At 61.9% G+C, this 23,515-nt stretch overlaps 1 protein-coding gene across 3 annotated transcripts in view; it reads right to left on the reverse strand.

The window, feature by feature from the left end:
* NAV1 (neuron navigator 1) overlaps positions 1-23,515 on the reverse strand; it is a 139,078-nt gene that overhangs the window by 67,614 nt on the left and 47,949 nt on the right. For all 3 annotated transcript variants that reach the window (XM_068986265.1, XM_068986264.1, XM_068986263.1), the window contains exons 4-5: positions 10,092-10,194; positions 6,609-6,974 (exon numbers count right to left, since the gene is read on the reverse strand). In XM_068986265.1, coding sequence (XP_068842366.1) covers positions 6,609-6,974; positions 10,092-10,194 — 469 coding nt within the window. The remainder of the gene's footprint in view (positions 1-6,608; positions 6,975-10,091; positions 10,195-23,515) is intronic.

The following is a 23,515-nucleotide window of genomic DNA, read 5'->3' on the forward strand; positions in this document are numbered from 1 at the left end:
TTCAAACCAACAGTTCTTTACACTTTTTAAAGAACACTTTTCTCTTTTCCACCTGACCCTCCCAAGACACAAACGGTGACCCTCTTACACATGAACGAGCTGAGACTCAGAGGGGCTGGCGGCTTGCTTGGGGCCGCAGAGCAAGCTAGCAGGGGCTCAGGACGGAGTCCAGAGGCCCAGAGGCCCCTTTCCCTGCACCCAGAGGCCGCCAGCCGAGGCCACGTGCACCAGTCTGCAGGTGACACCGTCTCGCCAGGTGTCACCTCGAAGAGACATAGCCCCGTCCACATCTCATTTTTCTCCTGCTGGGGACACAGCAGGCAGCCCCTCCCTTCCAGGTGTGATGCCCTGCAAGGGCAGAACTGGCGTCCCTCCTAAACCTGAATGCTGGGTCCTCCCCGGGACAGCCTCAGCCTCTGCCCCGATCCTGGGTTCCACAGGCACAGGATGGGATGGGGGCCCCGGTCCACGGGCGGGATGCCTGCCGAGAAACAGGAGGCAGGCCAAGCAGCACGAGCCTGCTCCTGGCCGGTCACACGGCAGGTCCGCCTCCTTCCCAACAAGCCTGGCAGCTGCAGTGCCTGCAGGAGGGTGTGGTCACTGGGCGGGGTGTCTTGGGATCTGGAGCCCAGCAAGCGATGCCCCTTCCTGGGAGGGGGCCACAGGCCCAGGCCGCTCAGCAAGGCGGAAGGGTTTCTTTCAAGGCTTGGGCGCCTGCGTCTGGAAGCCAAGAGCCAGCCTGGAAGAGGCCAGGGCCCACGGTTTATGTTATGTGACATTTTTCAAAGTCAGGCAGTTTAGTGCCAAGAACACGAAGGCGATCTGTCCCTAAGCTCCGAGCACCGCTCAAGAGGACAAGCTGGGGGTGTGAAGAGGGACGTGGGAGGGATAGCAGCCGCCACCCGGGGCGGGGACCACCCGGCCCCAGAGACATGCTGTCCCTGGCACAACGCAAGGCTCCATATAAGGCTCTGTGGCCTGGGTCTCTGGAGGGTGGTCTTGCAGGGCTGCTGAGACCACACTCTACAGCACGAGAAGGGCTCCTGAGAGGGTGTGAGAGGCAGCGCTGCTGTTGATCAGCTGGGTCACCCGTCTGCCCCCCAAAACCAGCGTTCACACAGACGGACATGGAGACAGCGAGAGGCACGTCCATGTCCATGGCAGGAGGGCACACACGGCCTGTGCACACACACACACACGCACACATGGCCCATATACATGTTTGCACACACACACAGCCCATACAGAACACACACACACATGCACACACACGCGCACACACCCACATACACCCCATACACAATGCACACACACCCCATACACACATACGCACACACACGCACACACAACCCATACACAACACACACACACACACACGCACGCACACAAACAGCCCATACACACACACACACACAGCCCATACACACACACACGCACACACACACACACACGCAGCCCCTGTACTCAGAGCCTGCTTTCCCCTCCACAGGGGCCGCCACTCCCTTTCCAGCTGCAACCCTGGGGGCCACAGATGGCTGTGGAGCGTCTCCTTCCTTAGATGAAATCCGAGACCTTCCTATTTTCAGAAAAAGAAATTCCTTTCCTCTTCTCAGGGGCAGAAATGCACCGCACCGTCACCGAGGACAGGGCCAGGCCGGCGCTGTCCACGGCGCTGTGTTCCGGGCATCATCCCAGCAGGACCACGGCAGGCGGGTGAGTCCAGGCGCCCGGTGTTAGAGGGCTGTTGGCGACCTGCTTGCACAGGGCGATGAGAACGGCAGGGAGCTGGGAATCTGGGCCGTTGCAGGAAGAACTGAAACGAATGAGCTCGTCTGTGTCTGGAGAAGAGGCTCTGAGCTGGCACTGAGAACAGCACCAAACGTCTGGATGGAGCTTCCACTCAGCCTTTCCTTCTCAGATGACAACATCCGAGTCGCTGGGCGGAAGTGAAGCGGGTGCAGGGGGCACTCGGGCACTTTCCGTCATCTTACTCTATCTGCAGGTGAATAAGCCCTATCAGGCTTCCTGGTGGTAAAGAGCCTGCCTGCCAACTCAGAAGATGCGAGTTCGCTCCGTCAGTGGGGAAGATGCCTGGAGGAGGTCACGGCAACCCACTCCAGTATTCTTGCCTGGAGAGGCCCATGGACAGAGGGGCCTGGTGGGCTACAGTCCATGGGGTCACAAAGAGTCGGACATGACTGAAGTAACTGAGACGCACACACAAGCCCCCCGTCACTGTGCCCACGCAAATCAAGGCTGAGAGAAGCTGTTGAGGTTACTATGCAGAAGATTTCTTAAAGGGAAGACGGACTAGCCCCAAATCACCAAGAAGTGTCAGAAAAATACGGCTTCCTGGGGTAGCAGACGACCTGCTATGGTAGGTGGGGCGGGAGACGTGGAGTCTATACTTTTTAAAAGCCCCAGTGGTGATGAGACCCTTGGAGGGAAACACTGGGGAAAGGGTTCACGACAGTGGATTTGGCAATAATCTCTTGGCTATGACATCCACATGCAGGCCACAGGAGAAGGAGCAGATGAAGACTTCACGCATTAACGAACACCGTCAGGAGAAAGAAACGGCGACCCACAGAGTGGGAGAAATGTGTGCAGATCGCACCACGTGCCTGATGAGAGAGCGACGTCCAGAGCATACAAAGGACTCCTGCAACTCGACCAGAACAACCACCCGGCCTGACTGAAAGGCGGGCAGAGGGCCTGAGCAAACACTTCTCCGAAGAAGACGCGTAAATGGCTAAGAAACACGAGAGAAGACGCTCAGCATCTCTAGTCATTAGGGGAACAGATCAGAGCCACAGGGAGACACTGCTTCCCACCCATCAGGGTGACCGTTATCAAAGAACAAACACAGAAAGTGACAACTGTGGGCAAGGAAGAGGAGTAATTATAACCCTTGCACATCGCTGGGGCGAGTGTAAAATGGTGCAGCTGCTGTGGAAAACAGGACGGTAATTCCTCAAAAAATTAAACACAGAACTATCCAGCAACACCACCACTCCGAACAAACCCCACGGAACTGAAAGCAGATTCTCAAGCAGATATTTGTACACCCTTGTCCGTAGCAAGCTATTTACAATAGCCAAAACCCAAATGCACGGCGATGGGTAAATAGATAAGCTAAATGCGGTGCGCATACACAGTGGAACATTACTTGGCCCTGAAAAGGAAGGAAATTCTGACGCCTGCTGTGGATGAACCTTGAGGACTTACTGCCGAGTGACACAAGCCAATCAGAAAAAGACAGATACTGTGTGAGCCCACGTCTGTGAGGTTCCTGGAGGAGTCAGGCTCACAGAGACAGAGAGTGCAGGGGCAGGGGCTGGGGGCGAGGGAGTGCGCGTCTCACGCGTGCAGAGCTTCAGCTTGGGAAGGTGAAAAAAGTCCCGGGGATGAACACTGGTGATGGATCCGAATGGAATTGATGCCACTGAACTCTTAAACACGGTTAAGATGTTGGCCAAATATAAAGACACATTTTACCACAATCATTTAAATGCTTAACTTTAAGTACACCGTGGTTTGCCATCCTGGTTTGCTGAGCTTCCGTTTGAAGAATCTGCCTTCCCTGAGCTCAGCTGGATGCACGACCCAGGAAAGGACCAGGCATTTGGACGGAGGGGGGGTGGGGTCTGACTCAGCGCTGAACGGGAACTTGGCAAGAGCTCCAGGTGGATGGCCCCCAGCAGGTGACTGCGGGCACTGGGAAAGCCTGGGGACCCCTGCCGTCCGCTCCTCACCCGGACGGCTCGTGGCAGCTATCGGCCGGTGGGAGGGGGTGGCCTCGCCCTGCGCTGGGGCTTCGGAGAGGCAAGAAGTGAGTGACCGTGGGCAGGGGCCGATGGGGAGGTGAGGAGCTACCGCTGGGAGTGGAGAACAGTTCTGCCTGTTTTATGCGCAGGAAAAGCAGTCTCCTCAGGAGCGGGTGCTTGGTAAATTACCAAACCTGGATGGCAACTGCAGCGGGGGAGGGAGGGCCAGGGAGAGGCTGGCAAGCTTGGCTCAGGGCTGCTGGAGCCGAGGACACCTCACTTCTAGCTTTCTAGAAAAAACCAACCCTTCACTGTGAGAACACATAACTGAGGAGCAACCGCTTACATTAAAATTACTGAGGAACATAACGGACTCCCTTCAACTCGGACTGCTCAAGGGCACCGAGGCCCGCAGTGCTGGTGGGGCAGCGCACACTGAAGCTCCCGCTGACTGGCTTTGAGCGTGGCTGCCGAGCGCAGGCTCCCACGACAGCCCACGTGAAGCTATCCTGGCTCCACCACTGCAGGGCACAGCGAGGTCCGCCCGGCGGGTATCGCCCCGGACACTCTGCACCCCTGGGAACCACAGGCGTCCCTGGACTGTGGGGAGAGTGAACCCAGGGAGGGACGGTCCCGTGCATGGATTCCGGGCACACACGCCGTCCAGGGGCAGAGGACAAAGACAGGGTGCTCGAGGGTGGGTAGGGGCGTCTTCCCGACCCCCCACCCCCCATCTGTGTCCCCAGGAATGACCGGCTGCTGACACGTCTGTCCTTGCTGCCAACCCCGGCGGGGCTCTGCGGGACCGCCCAGTCCCCGGGGGGCAAGTCTGGGTCCCGCAGTGGGCAGGAGTCCCTACCGACCTTCAGAGAGGGCATTTTAACAATGATAGGGACAACAGTAACAATAATAGGAATAATGGCAATAAAAACGAGCTCATGTATATTGGGGCTTCTCTGGCGGCTCAGACAGTGAAGCGTCTGCCTGCGCTGCAGGAGATCTGGGTTCCATCCCTGGGTCGGGAAGATTCCCTGGAGAAGGAAATGGCAGCCCACTCCAGTACTCTTGCCTGGAGAATCCCATGGACCAAGGAGCCTGGTAGGCTACAGTCCATGGGGTTGCAGAGTCGGACACAACTGAGCGACTTCACTTCAGTTCATTCAACGAGTACTGAGCATTTATGAAGAGCCAGGAGCTATTCCAAACACCCTCGTGATGAAAGCACTTAGCCTTCGTCGTCACCCTGGCACGGGTTCTACAGTCACCTGCACTGAGCAGAGAGACGAACTGAAGCCTAGAGAGGTTAAGGGACTTGTCCAAGTTCACACAGCCTGTCAGCTGCTGGAGGTGCCACCGCCAGCCTCAGACTGGGCTCTCTCCCAGGGCAGGGGCCTGGCTGGGGAGTGCTCTGCATGGCTCCTGTGTGCCTGGGGGGCCGGCTCTTCCGCCTCTGTCTGGTGTGGGGGGCCCTGCAGGCGAGACCCTGGTCCTTCCCACACAGCAGGGCCTTCAGAGCCCTTAGCCCCAAGGCTTGTGCTTTTGACCTGTCCAGCTGGGTCAGGGGGCAGGACTGGACACTTTCTCAGAGAAGGAGAAGGGCTTCCTGGGACAGGGGCCAAGCTCCTGGTGGCCCAGCACACCCTCCGTGCCCAGGAGGAGCTGGACAGCCGTCTCCGGTCACAGCCCCGGGCTGGCCGATCCGAGCGTGAGGTCGGCTGGCCCCTGGGACTTACAGAGAGTAAACAGCCCCGTTGGTGAGTCAGCTGTTTTGTTCCAGAGCAGCCTGTCAGCCCGACTGGCCCTGCTAGGCCCTCCCAGTACAGCCCTGGGGCGGGGAGCAGTGGACGGCCTGGACCTCAGCTACTTCCCACTCTCCTCCAATTCAAGCTGTTTACTGGGGAGAGGTGGTCCCGAGGGGTTGGGGAGGGGCTCTGCGGCCTCCTGTGTGAGGGGGGAGTGGGGGCGGAGCCAGGCGGGGGAGGGGGTGGCAGGTGCACAGACGGGGCGCCAGATACAGGGTGTAGGGGGGTGCCCGAGAGCCTCCAGGCGCGCCCCGGGCTCTAGGCGCGCCCCGGGCTCTGGGCGCCCCCGGCTTGAACACTGAGACCCCAGCACCCCTCTCCTCCTGCCCTCTCCCCTTGCGTTCCAGACTGCTCCCCCGCCCCTCTGCCCAAGTCGCCCCACAAGCCCACACCGCTTTTCCGGGGCAGAAGAAGACAGGAGGAAGAAGGCGGGAAAGAAGGGCTCGACAGCCCGGGTCGGATACAAGTCGCAGCGCGTGCAGAGGTTTGCGGGAGAAACCAGGGCAGAGAGGGCGCCAGGGCCGGGCCCGGCGGAGGGAGCGGAGCTAGCGCGGCGCCCCGGGCCAGGGCTGCCAACAGACGCGCTGGCCTCTCTGCCAGCGGCCTTTCGGGGGGCGGGTCGCTGTCACCCCGACTCTCCAGGCCCACACGCGGCCGGAGCCACTGGCCGGCAGGGGCGGAGACCAGGAGGGCGGGGCGAGGCACAGAGTGACAGCTGCGGGGACGAGTGACGCGGCGCCCTCGCTGACCAATCAGCTCCCCCAGACGCCAGCCCCGTCGTCGCCCCCTCGGGTGCCCGGGACCCGCACGCGGTCCTCGCCCCTGGTCACAGCGCAGCCCCCGCCTCGGGCCGAGGTTCATCCGTCCTACGGGGGTCCATGCGCCGGGCTGTCCGCGGTCCCCTCGGCCTCCCTGGGCTATTCGCTCCTCCGCGGTCCCCGTGAACCGTCCCCCGCACCCCCGCCCCGGGGTCCACCCGTCCTTCCCACGTCCGATCGCCGGACTGCCCACCTCCCAGCGGCCCGCAGGCCAACCCTACCCAGTGGTGATGTCCTCATCCTCCGTCATGGTCTTGCCCATGAGGTCGCTGTCGCTCATGTAGCCGGACTTGAGGTCCACGTCTTCCGAGTCCAGGGACTCAACCAGCTCCAGGCGCGAGATGTGGCCGAGCTTGCTCGGGGAGCGCATGGGCATGGTGTGCGCGTAGTGCGCACGCTCCCCGTGCATGTACCAGGCGGGCGGCCCCTCCGAGCGGCAGCTGCCGCCCACCGACGGCGCGTCCCCGGCCTGCAGCCGTGGGCTGGACTGGCCGTAGCGCCAGGAAAGGGGCGACGAGCGGTTGGACAGGCTGGACACGCTGCGGGGGTTGGCGTCGTCACTGTCGTAGCAAGTCATCTCCAGGGAGCTGGGCAGGCAGAAAGGCACTGGTTACCCTCCGGCCCTGCGAAGAGCCTCCCCGGGGCCTCCAGGCGGCCTCTCAGGGTGTAGGCCCTGCTGCACGTCAGCGCAGGTGTCAGAGGAAGAGGCTGGTGGGCAGAAGGGAAGGGACCCCGTCCACTGCTGAGGGCACAGATTTTGTAGTATGACCCCTGTTTGACTCCTTCTCTACTTATTAGTGAGTCAGATTCCTCATCAACTTTCCTGAGTCTCCATCTCCTCATCTGTGGAATGGAGAAACTGTAACAGCTACTTCAGCATATACAGATTCAGAAGGGCCGCGTGCAAGTGCCTGGTACACAGAGGGCGCTCACTAAGCCTGTGCGCAGGGCGGGAGGGGCCGCCCGAGAGGAGAAGGCCTCAGTCACCCACTCTGCTCAGAGTGTCCAGCACCTCTTTCCTGTTATGAGCTCAGGGTGAGCCGGGTGGTGGGCCCTGTAGGAGCCCTGTGGGTGCGCAGGGACCGAGACGGCAGGGCGGCCAGTGAGCAGGCTTCCCGGCCTGGCTGCTGCCCAGCGTCTCCCCTTGGGCCCTCCTGCCGGCCCTGTCATGCCTTGAGCACTTTCTCTCTCTAATGATGCGGAGCTTGGGGAGCACGGAAGTTCCCTGAAGGGGGCGCCCACGGTCCTGGGAGGTGGCCGGCCTCACTTCTGCTGCTTGGGAGGATTCTCTGCCCGAGACACGGGACTGGGCCTCACGCAGTACGGACTTAATAAAAGCAAGCTGTCCTGACGAGGAGACGAGGAGAGAAGGAAGAGGGCGTGACAGTCCTGGTCGGGACGGGCGCTCTAGGGAAGCCCATTTTCAGGGCAAACTTGGCACCAAGAGCAGCTGTGCCCCCGGTTCTGTTCTCCAGGCAGTGCGGTGAGGGGGCAGCCCTGACCTCACCGCTCATCTTTATCCCAAACACACCTCCAGACACCTCTGAGTTGGTGGCCGAAATTCTAGCTCCAACCTGGGTCCCTGATTTCCAGTCCCAGACCCCACCTTCCAGTCTTGCCCCTCTCTGGGGAGGACGTGTGTGGGGTGGACGGCGTGATGGGCCGGAGCGGGCTGAGGGGAGCGGCCTCACTTCCTCTGCAGCCCCAGCCCCCTGACTCAGACCCTCTCCTTGAGGGGGAATCGAGCCGGAGAAATAGGGGAAGTGGCATGGGAGGAAAGGTTTCCAAAAAGGAACTAAACTGAACTACAGGCAGCCTGTGACCCCAGGGTGAAAAGCGCCTTGCTGGGCGTGCTCACTGGGCCGTGAGCTCCTCCAGGACACAGCCCGTGTCTGTCCTGGGAGCTGCGCCCCTGGTTCGCTGGACGCAGCACCACCCTGATCAGCCTGGGCGAGTCTGGCACATGCCCCTTCTCCCCAGCCTCTCGCTGCTCCTCCTCTAACCCGAGCCCTGTGTGCACGTCCTGTCCGCTCCCAGGGCCGAGGGAGGGCTGATAAATGTGAAGCATTTAGTACGAGAGCCATCAAAGCTGAGGGGGTCGTTGTTTTGGCTACCGAAGTGTGCACCAGGAATGATGCGAACCAAAGGCCCAGGGAGGAAGCGGCTCTGGGCCCACAGCAAACAGAAAGGCCGCTCCAGGGCTCCTGGTTCCTCTCCCGTAGAGGGAGACAAGCCAGAGGCCCAGGCGCTGCCCACGAACCGGTCAACTTCACACACGAGGCCTTCCCGTTCCCCTGCAGAAAGCAGCAGGGCCTGCATGGGGTCAGGCTGTCTTCATGTGGGGATCAGGGGTGGGGACAGGAGCCGGGGGCTGCTGCCCTTGCCCTGCGGGTGAGCCACCTGGGGTGTGACCCCACAGGAGCAGAGCGCGTGGGCCTTCTTTGGCATGGGGCTGGCAGGCAAGGTGGGGCTGAGCTGTTCCAGCAACTTCCCTGGCTGGGGAAGGAGGGCATCCAAGACTTAATCCACTGGGTACTCAAAGCGGTGAGCGGAGTCGAGCCAGACCCCTGTCCCACATGGGTTCCTGCTTAGGGCTGGGAGGGCTGGAGACGGATGTACAGGGTCCCATAGCCTCCCAGAGACCACATCCACTTTCTCCTCAGCCCTCCTCATCACATCCCTTCAGCAGTTAGAATCCTGCTGGCTCGAGCAGAGGTAGTCACAGAGACAGCAGGCTCCGCTTATCACGGGAAATATTTCAGATGTCTGGGAGCAATGTGCTGAGTGTCCCAGGCAGGGGATGAGGGGGGCTGGGGAGGAGCGTGGGGAGGAGGGACAAGGGGGAAGGAGGGACAAGGGGATCTCAGCAAGGGATCCGGGAGCCGCTGAGGCCAGAGTCAGCTCCGCTTCACAGCCACCACCCCCCCACGAGGACGGGATGGCTGGGAAGTGCTGAGTCCTCTGTCGCTGGAGGCACGTAAGTCTGGTTTGCCTATAACTTGGCCACACACCTGGGTCAGGAGAAATCCTCCCGCTGCGCATTTGCTCTCACCTTCCAATCCCAGGAGGTGGGAAGGAACCAACTCTTCCCTACCTTCCTGCTCCACACCCCGAGGATTTCTCAGTCCTGGCGGCTTGCCCCTCACCCCCAGGGTGTAGCCCAGCCCTCTGTCCCCCTTGGAGCTGACAGTATGAGCTCATCTGGGCAGCCCCAGGAGCCAATGCAGGGAATTCTGAGTCATGCTGAGCCTGGGGCCAGGACACCAGGGCAGAGAGAGGCGCGGCAGGAGGGGGGCGCCCCGCATGGTGGAGGCTGCAAGGGCTCATGAGGGGCAGGAGGAGGGTGTTTGCACGGCGCAGAGGCTGGGCCGCTTGCCGGCTGAGGGGACAAGAAGGCTGCTGCGTGTCAGGAAGGGCGTGTGGAAGATTCAGAGCAGGGAGAGGAAGGGAGTGAGCAAGCCCTCGAGACACGGGGAAGTGGACACCCAGGAGGGCGTGGAGGGGGGCAGTCACGGCCTGAGCCGCGTGCTGGCTCCTCCTTCCGCCCACCCAGCGAGGCTCCAGCCTGGTGAGATGGAGTCCGTGTCCAGCAGAAGCCGACGCCAGGCATGGGCGTGCTTCCCCCGTGGACTCAGTGCACGCTGCCCCGGCCCAGCTGGGGGGCCCGCCCTCCACAGAGGGAAGGAGGGGCAGCGGGCTCTTACCTGTGAGTCACCTGGGACCCTCGCAGGCTGGACATGGTCTCCTCCAGGTTCTGGCGCAGATCCAGGACATTCTGCACGGTCCTCTTTCTCTGGGACTCAGGGTCTGGAGGGAGGAGAGGAGCTGAGTGAGTAGGTCGGAGGTAGCCGGAGGCTGCATCCCTGGACGGGTCCTGGGACATGGCTCTGCCTCTCAGGCCTTCCTAAGGGCCTGGGACACACCCTTGAGCCCCTGAGGTCCCGGCCCTGGCAGGGACACGGGCACCAGCCTGCAGTGTCCTCCCAGATACCCACGGGACCACCCTGGCCTGCATCACTTTGGGGAGCCCTGCTTCTCCTAGCAGAGGTTCCAGACCAGGCCCCCGTGGTTGGGGTTAGCCGGGACATCTGCCCGATACCCAGCCTGCCATGGTGCATGGATTGGTGTTTCACCCTGGCTCTCGGAGGCGGGGGTGCCTGGATGTGTGGTGTTGGCCAGTCTCCAGGGCAGAAACACTCTGCAAGGGTGCTGTGATGTCGCTGAGCCCAGAGACAGGGAGTGGTGCTGGGGGTCGGCGCTGGGAGCTGGTGGGAGCCGGCATCAGGTCCGTCGTTGGGCAGGGCAGTTTGCGCAAGGACCCGGAGATGCTGGTGGGGAGGGGCGGTGAGCAGCTGCGGGAAGGCTGGGCATGCAGACCCCAGGCCAGAGGTGCACGTCCGGGCGAGCGCGTGTGGGCGCAGCCCCAGTGCAGACTGCTGAAAGATCAGGGCTGTGGAACCAGCCATGGTTTGCAGGCAGGACGTCACCGCAGACAGAGGAGAGGAGACCACAGCGAACAGAAACAGACCCCATTGCCTTCCCAGGGGAAAAGCATCCGCAAAACCGAGGGTACCAAGTGTGAAGACACTCCAGAATGTCCCCTTCACTCCCGCACTCCATCCAGGAAGCCTCTGTGAAGCAGACACAGTCTGCCCGACCCACGGCTTCTCCTGGACCTTGGCCCAGTCACTGAATGTAGGCAGATCCCTCAGTGCCCCCTGAAAGGCGACCTGGGAGAGTCAGGGGCCCACAGAGATGATGGCAAAGCAACGGAGAAAACTCAACAGCTCTGACCCCCAGGCAACTGCCCCAACCAGATCCCCGGGGTCTCACCCTAGAGCCCATGAGTCCCCCACCCACCCAGACCCAACAGGAGTGCACGGCTCTAAAAGCTGCCACAGGGGACATCTCTGAATTCAGGAGGTATTTCTCCCAAGACTAAGTTGGGCTGGCAGCTGCTTGGCCTGCCCTGTCAGCGAGGCAGGGGCAGGGGCAGGGGAGGGGGGCAGGGAGCCAGGTGCACGGCCCTCCCAGAGCCTCAGGGGCACCTTTCCTGAGAAGCAGCCCCACACCCAGGCCAACCCGGTGCTCTCCTCCCCTCCTCCGGGGCGGAGGAAGGCTGGCAGTGCGCAGGGATGAGGCAGGCCTTCTCGCATCACTCCTCTGCTGGCTGTGACTGCTTATCCTGGCAAGGGCCACCTGGCGCAGCTTTATGGTTGTCGTGGTGGTTTGGCATGGAGAACGGGCAGGGTCAGAAGGTGTACACATATATTTAAAGCTCGGCCCTAAGACGCCTATATGAGGACCAAGAATATGCTGCTGAGACACGGGTTTCTGGGCCAGTGAGATGCTTTCCGTGGATTTGGCAGAGACGAGGGAAAAGGCGTGCACAGCCCTGAGGGGTGAGTGGTCCAGAGACGAGGGGACCTAGGGCAACCTGGAGACCATGTGTGCCAACCCCCTGCAGGCCTCAGTGAGTGGAGGCGCACGGCACGTGGGGGAGCTCAGTGCAGCTGCCCCATTTCACGGAGGAGACCCTGAGCCCCAGAGACGGGGCCCTGCACCTCACAGAGCATCTTGGTGCCACCAGCGGCAGCACACAGCAGGTACTCAGGGGCCATCACAAGAGTGGACAGACTCGACCACAATAAGCAGACAGAAACAACAATGGGTTGCTGTGTGTCCCGTTAGGAAGACGTCTTTGGTTAAAAAAAAACAGGGAAAAATGTTTAGCTCACACAGCATCCTCCTCATAACGTGCCAGCAGAGTGGGGCAGAGCTACCCCAAGGTATCCAAATCAGAGCCACAGAAGTCCTTGGAAGTGACCAGTCCAGCCGGGTCCGTGGCTCTTGGGGGTGGGTGGGGCGACTGGCTGGAGGTGCAGAAATGTAATAAGGAGGAATATGTGGCACCAGGGTGCCACCCCAGGAGCAGGTGGGCATGGGGGGCAGGCGGGGACAGAGCTGGCACTGAGCAGAGCGAGGGCAGTCGCCGAAGCGCCGCCCCACCAATGCCTCCACGCCCCAGCAGCGTCCCCTGGTGGCCACGGTGGGGCACACCACCCTGCTCCCCAAAGGCCCAGCTCAGGGGAGGTCCGGCTGTGTCTGTACTCTTCACATTCTTAGCTCTAAATTACGGATAAGCTGCATCTGTAAAAGGACTCATCCCACACCCCTACCCTTCTCTGACCCCCAACCGGTAACAGCCGTCATCCCTCTCCCCGCCCTTTTCCACCGTCTTCGCGAGGCTCACTGGGGTGGGGTGTTAGTCCGGGACCCACATGACTGACAACGACGATAGGTTTTGTCGGCTGGCATCTGGATGTGTGTGCTTCCCAGGCTCAGAAGATGGCAACAGTCTCCCTCCAACCAGCCATCACCACGGTAACACACAGTCGCCACAAACAGCATCCTCCCAGCATGCACCGGGGTGGAGTTTCTCATAGGAGACCACAGCATCCTCCCAGCATGCACCGGGGTGGAGTTTCTCATAGGAGACCACGGCATCCTCCCACCATGCACCGGGGTGGAGTTTCTCATAGGAGACCACGGCATCCTCCCAGCATGCACCGGGGTGGAGTTTCTCATAGGAGACCACGGCATCCTCCCAGCATGCACCGGGGTGGAGTTTCTCATAGGAGACCACGGCATCCTCCCAGCATGCACCGGGGTGGAGTTTCTCATAGGAGACCACGGCATCCTCCCAGCATGCACCGGGGTGGAGTTTCTCATAGGAGACCACGGCATCCTCCCAGCATGCACCGGGGTGGAGTTTCTCATAGGAGACCACGGCATCCTCCCAGCATGCACCGGGGTGGAGTTTCTCATAGGAGACCACGGCATCCTCCCAGCATGCACCGGGGTGGAGTTTCTCATAGGAGACCACGGCATCCTCCCAGCATGCACCGGGGTGGAGTTTCTCATAGGAGACCACGGCATCCTCCCACCATGCACCGGGGTGGAGTTTCTCATAGGAGACCACGGCATCCTCCCAGCATGCACCGGGGTGGAGTTTCTCATAGGAGACCACGGCATCCTCCCAGCATGCACCGGGGTGGAGTTTCTCATAGGAGACCACGGCATCCTCCCAGCATGCACCGGGGTGGAGTTTCTCATAGGAGACCACGGCATCCTCCCAGCATGCACCGGGGTGGAGTTTCTCATAGGAGACCACGGCATCCTCCCAGCATGCACTGGGGTAGAGTTTCTCATAGGAGACCACAGCAGCCTCCCAGCATGCACGGGAGTGAGGTTTCTCATATCAGATCACAACATCCTTCCAGCAAGCACCAGGGCGGAGTTTCTCATAACAGATCATAGCATCCTTCCAGCAAGCACAGGGGCGGAGTTTCTCATAGGAAACCACGGCATCCTCCCAGCATGCACCGGGGTGGAGTTTCTCATAGGCAACCACAGACAGACTGCTGTCTCTGTGAGGAGTCCACTCGGCACCCGGTGCGCACACTTAGGGGAGGGCCAGGCACACCCACCCAGATGCACACAGCATCCCATCGAGGTGGGCTCAAAACCAGGCACTTCCCCCATGTGAGACTGCAGGGCTGTTCTTTCCATGACCACGGAGCGCCTCCTACACGCACACACGCCTCAGCACCCCTCCGCGGTCTGGCCGGCAGCCCGTGGCGGCCGTCACGTCCGGATCCCAGGCGCCCCACCCTGCCAGCCCACAGACGTGCGCAAGGAGAGTCGTGTGGATGCGTCTCCCGCCGCAAGTGCAGAGGGAAAAGCTGGAAGTAGAACACAGGGGTCCCTGGGGCTGGAGGTGGGGCAGCGCCCTGGGAAGATGATGGCAAGCAGGGTGCTTTCTGCCTGAAGCCTGACCCGGGCAGCAGGCTTCCCCGGACGGCAAGACCATGAATCTCCTGAGTCCCGAAGGAAGGGCTGCCGAGTGGTACCGTAGGTCCAGTCCACACGGCCAAGGACAGGTGCTGGCGGCAACCCCCACCCCATTCCTTCTGACCTGGAATGAGGCATTTCACCACCCCGCTGAGCTGTGTGCTCTGCGAAGAGCGGAGAGTAGTGGTACCCACTCCCCGGGCTGTCGGGGGGATTAAAGAGCTGACGTGGGTGCTACGCGCACCGTAAGTTCTCCACAGGAGTGGGGTAGGGTCTGGGGCGACCTGGACTGGCTGGAGCTACCTGCCTTGCCCAGCTCTTCGCCTTGGATCTGAAACCTGATGTAGGTGAGAGGACAAGGACCCCAAGAGATTTAGGGGCATGCAGGAAGAAGGGGGACTCAGGGCCCCTCACCCAGCAGGCACATTTCCCCAAGCTTTGCACAGCTTGAATTACCGGCTGACAATGACGGGAACTTCAGAGGCTGCCAGGTGAACACTTGAGACTTCCCTGCAACACATTCAGTTCAGCCTGGGGCGGGGCCCAGCCTCTAGACTGGCTCCTGCCTCCTGAGTGGATGGACCAGGCAGGAACCAACAAGAGGAACGGAAGTGCCTCAAGAGGAAGATTTTCAATCCCTAGCATTTCGAGCTCAAAAGAAACAGCACGTCACTCCAGCCGGAGAGGGGTAGGCTTGTGAGCACCACCAGGTGGGGAGGGGTGGGCCCGAGGCTCCGGCACTGGAGGCCTTGGCCTGGCTGCCCCGTGTTGCCCTGGGGTGGAGAAGCACTCAGATGTCACCAGTGGGGGTGACCACTGTGTAAAGGACCTGTCTGAGACAGCACAACATACATCCACCTAGAAACCCAGGCTAGAGGACCTGAGAGGCACCTCTCTCTCTCACACACCCTCTCTCAGCAACTTCCAAAAAGAAAAAAAAAAAATCTCTCCTGACCCTATCATCCCAAGGATAGTACCTAAGTCTTCTCTAAATTCTAAAATTTGTCACAGTTTAGGCTCCTAATACACACAGGTGAAATATCAGTATAATAAGTTACAGTTCAGTTGCACAGTTATGTTCAACTCTTTGCGACCCCATGGACTGCAGCACGCCAGGCCTCCCTGTCCATCACCAACTCCTGGAGTTCACTCAAACTCATGTCCATCGAGTTGGTGATGCCATCCAACCATCTCGTCCTCTGTCGTCACCTTCTCCTCCCACCTTCAATCTTTCCCAGCATCAGGGTCTTTTCAAATGAGTCAGCTCTTCACATCAGGTGGCCAAAGGATTGGAGTTTCAGCTTCAGCATCAGTCCTTCCAATGAATATTCAGGACTGATTTCCTTTAGGATGGACTGGTTGGATCTCCTTGCTGCCCAAGGGACTCTCAAAAGTCTTCTCCAACATCACAGTTCAAAAGTATCAATTCTTTGGCGCTCAGCTTTCTTTATAGTTCAACTCTCAGATTTATACATGACTACTGGAAAAACCATAGCTTTGACTAAGAGCCAGTTACAAACACACATCTCTCTGACAACATGACCCCTAACCAGAAGGTCCTTGGGCATCTGTGCCACCACACGACCTCCAGTGTCTATAGATGACCACTCTGTGGACACCGAGTCCCACGTCTTTGGGAGCCTGACTCATTTCCGTCCGTCTCTTCTGCTCAAGGACATGACCTTCAAGGTCTGGCCGGGGCAGGCACTACAGGCCCACCTCACACAGCCTCGCTGCTCGGAGGTCATACGGGTGGGCTCTGTGGACACTGTGGACTCCCAGGGGCCGTGGCCTCTGAAGGCTCTGTCCCGTGGGAGGCTCGGTGCGGGGCTGAAACCGACAGAGGACAGCACCCTACACACAGACCGCCCTGCCACTCCACCCCCAGCCCCTCCCCGAGCCCAGAGGCCCCAGCAAGAGCCTCCCCCTCTCCCAGCATGCAGTGTGGGACAATTTATTCTGCTGCTAGTTCAGTCATCCCCGGCCTTAAGCCACAGCACTGTTGGAGGCAGCTGGTGCGGAGCCCTGCAGCGTGGCCGCCCGTGCTTCCTGCTGTGGAGGCTCCCAGGTCCCCACCTTTGCCCGGGAGAAGCCTGAACCTTCTCAACCAGCAAGTGATCCTCCCACTGCTGCTGAGTGGGCAGAGCACCCAGGCAGAGCCAGGACGACAAAGCAGGGTGCTGGCCACGAGGCTGTGTGAGGCAAGGCAAGGAGCCAGCAGGGGCCAGAGAGGGGGCAGGAAGGACTCCTCTGACCCGGAATTGCGAGGCAGGGGTGTCTGCAGGCCACCAGCAGTTTCGATTTTGATTGAATGAGAAGACTTGGCTCAGGGACCCTCAGTAACATGTCTCTGGGGGGCACTCGGCCAAGAGGAGCCATGAGGCTGGGGGCGAAGGACAGAGGCGGCCTAGGGGGCTGGGCATGTGGTTTCCGCAGGGTGCGGGCCAGTTGGCTGTGGGGCCTCGGGTAAATTACTCACCCTTTCTGGGCTTCAGTTGCCTTATGGATAGAATAAGGGAGCTGGGGCTGGGGACACTCAAGGCTCTAGCCGACTCTGACCGTCTGTCTGTGGAGCTCTGCAGCTGGTGAAGCCTGAGTAAACGTCTCTTCTCCTCCTGGAGAGGGCTAAAAGTGCAGGTGCCAGGGTATCACCCCGAGAGATGCCTGGGCTGGAGCCGGGGCTCAGGAACCTGCACCGTCCAAGCCCCATTGTGGGCAACGTGGACCAGGGGTCCCATCTGAGAGCCCAGACACCTTGCTGCAGCCTCCAGAACAGTCTGCCCATTGACACCAGGCTCTGACTTCCAGAGGCCAGGCCTTGGGGCAGTGTGTCCCAGGCCCTCAGCCCAAGTGTGCTCCCTGGGCACAAACAGCACCGTCCCCTCTCTGGGAACGCCCACTCGTGTGCTGATCCTGGTGGGGAGGAGGGTGCCTGTCCCCAACAGGCCACCAGGGAGCGCTGCCGGGCGCTGCCGCAGTGCTGCGGGCAGGCGGCTCCCGGCGTTAGCACAGCCCCCTTGGGCGCCGGGCACGCCAGGGCTGCCATCCTCCCCAGCCAGGGGCTTGGCTCCTCCAGTGGGAGCCGCCGGCTAGAACAGAGGGGCAGTGGCTGGCCTCCGGGCACCCGTGGGCTCCAGGCGGCGAGCTCGGATGCGGGGCCAGAGCGTGGAGACCCGCTGCTTTCTGCCCCAGCAGCTGCGCGGAGTGCCGCCCCTGGAGAGTGGGTCAGGCTTCACAGCCCTGCCCGGGCCGCCCTTCTGCTCTGCAGGGCTCCTGGGCAGACGCGTGCCCGGGCAAGAGGGAGCAGGGTCATCGCTCTAGCCCCTGCTCCGTGCCTGGCCCGGCCCTTTCGGGGGGCACTGGTGGCCTCTCTCTGCAGCAGGCAGCCCTCAGGCCCGCCAGCCAGCCCAGCGCAGCTGCTCCCTGACGTCCGGCACGGTCTGCCTCGGGAAAGACTGCTGGTCCAGGGCAGCTACGCAGAGGGCTGTGGGACGCGGGGGCGCCCGCCTCCGGCTCCCTCTCATCTGCTGCATCTTCCTCTGATGGTTACAGGGCTACAGGGTCAGAGAGCCAGTTCCCGATGTCTCCTGTCCACCCCACCCTCCTGGGCCTCGAGGGCTGGCCTCCTGCAGATGGTGGCCGCCTGCCGCGCGGGGGTCGGCCCGTCCCCTGAGGAGCCTGGCTCTCCTGCCCCATAAACCTCCTGGCTCACTGGCAGTGTTATGGTGATGCTGCCCAGAGCTGTCATGTGACACCGGCTCCAATGGAGTCGCTGCTGCTGGGGGCAGAGTGGTTGTTATGGCAACCGTTCTCACATTAGTGAGGACCATCTGCAGGCAGAGGGGGAGGGGAAGGAAGAGGGTGGGGGCAGGCTGGGGCTGGGCCCAGGTGTGGCGACAATCGGAAGGGGCCCTGGGGGATTTTGGTTGTGACGCTAGTAACGTTGGTATCAGCTGACTCGGCCAAGTCCTCTGCCACCTGCCAGGCACACTTCTCTGGACTTTCAGATTGTAGCCCGTGTAACTGTCAGGACAACCCTTTGAGGTGGTCTGACTATCATTCCCATTTTACAGTTGAGAAACCTGAAGCCCAGAGAGGGTGAGTAAGCTGCTGAAGGCAATAAAGCCAAGACCCCGACCAGATGGTCTGACTCTGGGAATATCACCATCTGGTATTATCGTGGCCACGATCCACAAATGCACGTGTGTATACAGTGTGTCTACAGAGAGCTGACACACAGAGCATGACAGTCATCCTTCTAAAGTGCACAATTCAGTGGTTTTTAGTACATTTGTACAGTTGGAAGGTGACGCTGGATGGCATCACCAACTCAATGGACACGAGTCTGAGTAAATTCCAGCAAACAGTGACTGGCAGAGGAGCCGGCGTGCTGTACCCCACGGGGTCGCAGAGTCTGGACTGCGCAGCAAAGCTGCACAGCCACTGCCACTGTCTGACCCCAGAATGCCTGCATCACCCCTCGCCCCAGCCCCTGGCAGCCCAGGGCTCCTTTCTGTGTCTGTGGGTCTGCCTGTTCTGGGTGCCCCACAGAAAAGAATCTCAAACACGCTGCCTTTCGTAACTGGCTCCTCACCTTCAAGGCTCATTCACGTATCATGCGTCCGTACTTCACGCCTTTCCACGGCTGAAGCTGTTCATGCACACTGTACACACGGCGTCCCACTGCGCACGCATGCTGTATTCTGTGTTTCTGCTCATCATTCGATGGGCATTTGGGTCACTTCCATTTTCTGCCTGTTTTATGACTAAAGCTGCTACAACCATTCGTACCCAAACTTCATGGACACATGTTTTCCGTTCTCTTGGATAAATGCTTGGAACACAACGCGGGGCCGTACAGTGTGCTGCGTCGGAGCAACTTCCAGGCTGCTTCCTTGAGCGGCCTCACCGACTCGTCTCCACCCGCGGAGCGTGAGGGTGCTGACCTCGCCACGTTCTTGCCAACGCTTGTCACTGTCTGTCCTTTTGCTTGCAGCCACCCTAGTGGGTGTCTCACCAGAGATGTGGCTTCCAGGCACCTAATGATTTATGCAGTTGAGCATCTTCCACGGTGAAACTTACTACGTTTAAGCACAGTTGCATCAGCCCCACGCTGGCTGGCGACAGCACAGCAGAGAGAGGACAGCTGGGTCACCAGAGCCCCCCGACGGCACCGCCGAGCCCCCCAGCGTGGTCTGCACCAGTGCCCACTCTCATGCCCCGTCTGCCCTGGTCCCCCGCGTCATTGCCTTCCCCGGGCCTCCCGGGGCCAAGTGACAAGACACACTGTCTCTGAAGGGGCGGCCTTGCTGGGGGTGGGCGCTCCCGGCGTTAACACCCCTGGCTGCAGACTCCCCCCGTCAGCCTCCTCTGCAGACCCGCCCTCCCTGGCTCCTGGGGAGGGGCCGCACCTTGCCCCCTACCCTCTGCACAGAGCCTGCGGCCAGCATGGCCTCGGGACTGCCCCAGGAACGCGATCTTCGACCCCCACCCTCTCACCTGTAAGAAGAGACGTCGGCCCTGGGACATGGAGACTGGGCTGTGGGTACAAGGTCAGCAGGCCGTGTGCCAGCCTGGCCGCCCCCGCCACCAGCCTGGAGGAGGGCAGGTGTCAAAGGGCTGGCGGGAGCCTTCGAGGCCATTTGAGGGGAGAGACTGAGGCCCGATGGAGGGGCAGAGACCTGGGCAAGACGACAGAGCCAGGCGGGCGCACAGTGGAGGCGGCCAGGCCCCACGGAGGGCTTGGGGGACAGCTGGGGGCAGGGCCCGGCCTTGCGGGGCCGCCCCGAGGGGGCGCCCTCTCCTAGGAGGCCCCCGCCTCTCGTCCAGGAACCCATCTGCCCCACAGCAGAGCTGCCGCCCGCCTCGCCCGGCCGCCCCTGGGGGCTCCATTTCTGAAAAAGCCTTCTGTGTCACTGATCCCCTCAACCTCTGCTCCCCCCGACCTCGGGGGCCCTCAGGCTCAGCCCATCTGCCAGCAACACCTCCAGGGCAGCCCCAACACCCACCGAATGAACCCGGCTAACAAAGGCCAAGACTCTCTCCACTCACCCGGGCTGGGCCCAAGAGCAGCGAGGCGGCGAGCTGAGTCTCAGGAAGGCTTCCGGCGAGGGGTCTGCCTGTCTGCTGAGTCGCTTCAGTGGTGCCTGACTCTGCGACCCCGTGGACTGTGCCCCCCCCCCCCCCCAGGCTCCTCTGTCCATGGGATGCTCCAGGCAAGAATGCTGGAGGGGCTGCACGCCCTCCTCCAGGGGATCTTCCCGACTCCGGGAGCGAACCCGCATCACGTATGTCTCCCGCGCTGGCAGGCAGGCTCTTTACCGCTAGCGCCACCCAGGAAGCCCTTCCAACTGGTGGAGGAGGGGGGCAGAGCAATCCGGCATAAACCTGCGAGGCTGGCTGGGTCCGCTGCGGGGCAGGCAGGGAGGGAGACGAGCAGGTGCCTACTTAATGCCCAGTGTAGTCATTGTGCCTCGACAGGCCGGGCTCAGAGAGGCCACTCCGCTCCCGAAGGTCACACCGCCGGTGTACGTGCTATACTGGAATCTTGAGTCCAAGTCTGACTGACGGCCACCATTTTTCAGAATAAATTACAACTGGCAAGGAGGACAGCAGAACCAGGCGCCTGGAGGCCCTTCCTGATGGACAGGCTGGCGTCCAGCATGGCCTTCCAGGCCACAGGAGGAGGCCTGTCCTGCTCTGCCCACGGGATGAATGGGGACAGGGTTGCCAGGAGGCCGCGGGACTGGGCGGCGGGCCAGCCGGCGTCCCCACCTCCGGGACTGCTGGCAGGCGCGGGCCTGCCTGGCACTTCCTTGAGGGAGCGCTGCCCTGCCAGCCTTTGTCCCAGTTCTGGAGCCTGCGGGTGCCCTGGCCTGGGAGGAACCTTCCTAGAGCGCTGCCCGCCAGGCTGCACAGCCCACGTGCCAAGACCAGGTGGGCCGTCCTCCCTGCCGCCACCCCTGGCCTCGCCCCTGGGGTCTGGGGCCCACATGCTGGGACGGGGCGGCCTCCAGGGCAGCCTCTGCTGGGGCATGGTCGGCCGGTCCCCACGTCTGGGCAAGGGAGAGAGGGCCAGGCAGGGGTGGGCAGGGAGAGAGGGCCAGGCAGGGGTGGGCAGGGGAGAGAGGGCCAGGCAGGGGTGGGCAGGGAGAGAGGGCCAGGCAGGGGTGGGCAGGGGAGAGAGGGCCAGGCAGGGGTGGGCAGGGGAGAGAGGGCCAGGCAGGGGTGGGCAGGGGAGAGAGGGCCAGGCAGGGGTGGGCAGGGGAGAGAGGGCCAGGCAGGGGTGGGCAGGGAGAGAGGGCCAGGCAGGGGTGGGCAGCGGCACCCGTGTGCCGGGACCCCTCCTCCAGGGGACCAGCCTCAGCTCCGGCTTGGTCCCGTGCGGGGCAGGGGTGAGGCCGGGGATGCGGTGCAGAAGCCTGGGACCCACTTAGTGCTTTACCGGGGAGGAGCGGGGAGAGGGAGCGGGGGCCCCGGGCCTTCTCTGGTCTTTGCCCACCCTCCCTCTCCCGACCCCTCGCCCCCACCCTCCGCCCCCATGCCCCCCTCCCCCACCCCCACCTGAGCCTGGCAGCTGAAGACCGGCTGTGATTTGAATGGAACCAAATCCCCAAGGAAAAGCCCCTGGAGAGCTCACCCTCCTGGGAGCCCAGCCTCTCCTGCACACCCACGTCCCCCATGGGGTGTGGGTTCTGGAAGAACCCGCAGGTCCTCCTGCCGGAGCCTCCTCAAGGGCAGAGATGTTCGAACGGCAAGTCGCCGCTGAGCGCCGAGGGCCTCCTGGGACCAGGGACACACAGGGCTCAGGGGGCGGCAGGGAGCCAGGGGCTGGGCAGAGAGGGGCCTGCAGAGGACAGGGCCGCCACATGGCCCCGAGTGGACACGGAGAAGCCGGTGTTCCCTGGGTTCATCCTCCTCGCTGGTGCGAGGGGCCGTCCTAGACCCATCAGGCCGGAGCAGGACGCGGAGCCGAGAGGCTGGGACGGGCTGAGGCCCGAGGCATCCTCCAGAGGAGACCGCGGACCAGAAAACCAGCAGCTGGGGCTGGCCGCCTGCCTCTGAGAAATACGCGGGCCCTTGGCCAAACTGAGCCCACCTGTCCCCCTACCTTGGAAGCCAAGAGGCAAAGTATCAGGGATTAAGCGCCTCCTGTGTGTCAGCAGGTGGCGCCAGTGGTCAAGAACCCCTCTGCCGACGCAGGAGAGGGAGATGCGGGCTGGATCCCTGGGTGGGGAAGATACCCTGGAGGAGAGGGCATGGCAGCCCACTCCAGTGTTCTTGCCTGGGAAGTCCCAGGACAGAGGAGCCTGGCGGCTGCAGTCTAAAGGCTCACAGAGTCAGAACGGCTGAAGTGACTTAGCTCGCACCCTGTGCCATTCGCGACACCAGGGGGGTGGGCCCTGAAGCTCGGGGTTGGGGGGGTGCGTTGGGGGGAAGGGGAGGACCCTGCTCCTCCGAGCCCAGCGCCTCTCTGGGACTGCCTCCGGCACGTCAGGGATCCTCAGTGAAAAAGCACTTAACAGCACACTGGGCCCGGGGGGACACCCCCTGCCCGGCCGCCAGGGGCTCCGGCATCCATCAGCACACAGCCCTGTTCTCAGGAGTGTGGTCCTGACCGCCCACTAAAGCCACCATCCCGGGGCCTGTCCACAGTCCAGCTCAGCTCGCTGGCAATCCAGGCCACGGTCTCCTTGCAAATGACCCCAGCCCCGGGACAGCAGGAGGTCCCCGCAGCCATGAGCCCTGCCCTCCTGGCCCAGGGCCGACTGTTATCACTGAGACTGCAGACGCTCAGCGGGGCGGGGGGGCAGGAGGAGAGACGGGGGCTCCGGTCGGCACTCGCGCTGTCTGCTTCAAGGACAAAGCGGGCCAGGCCCTCAGGTTTCCTGCCTGGTGCCCCCACCTCCCATCACAGTCAGCAGCTCCCATCTGCCCCCACTTCTCGCGGCGGGGTAGCCACTCGGGGCTCTGCCCTCCTCCCTGCCCCCACCCACTGCTGACAGTCGCCATGGGAACAGCCGGCTGGGCTCCTGGGGACCAGGGTGAAGAGGACTGAACTGAACGGATGTCTATGCGTCTCCTCTCCTCCACAGGAAGAGCTTAGCACAGAAGTGCCAAGCCCGAGCGGGAGGCTGCGGAGTGGCTCAGGTGGCTTCAGACAGACCCTTCTCCCACCCACAGCCAAGGACGGGGAGGCCACGCCATCCGCAGCACCCTGGGCTTCTTCAGGGTGAGAGCTCAGTGTCTCCCGGGTGACTTTCAAGGCCTCCAG

The sequence above is a fragment of the Capricornis sumatraensis genome, chromosome 14 (genome assembly GCF_032405125.1).
Source record: "Capricornis sumatraensis isolate serow.1 chromosome 14, serow.2, whole genome shotgun sequence".
NCBI lineage: Eukaryota > Metazoa > Chordata > Mammalia > Artiodactyla > Bovidae > Capricornis > Capricornis sumatraensis.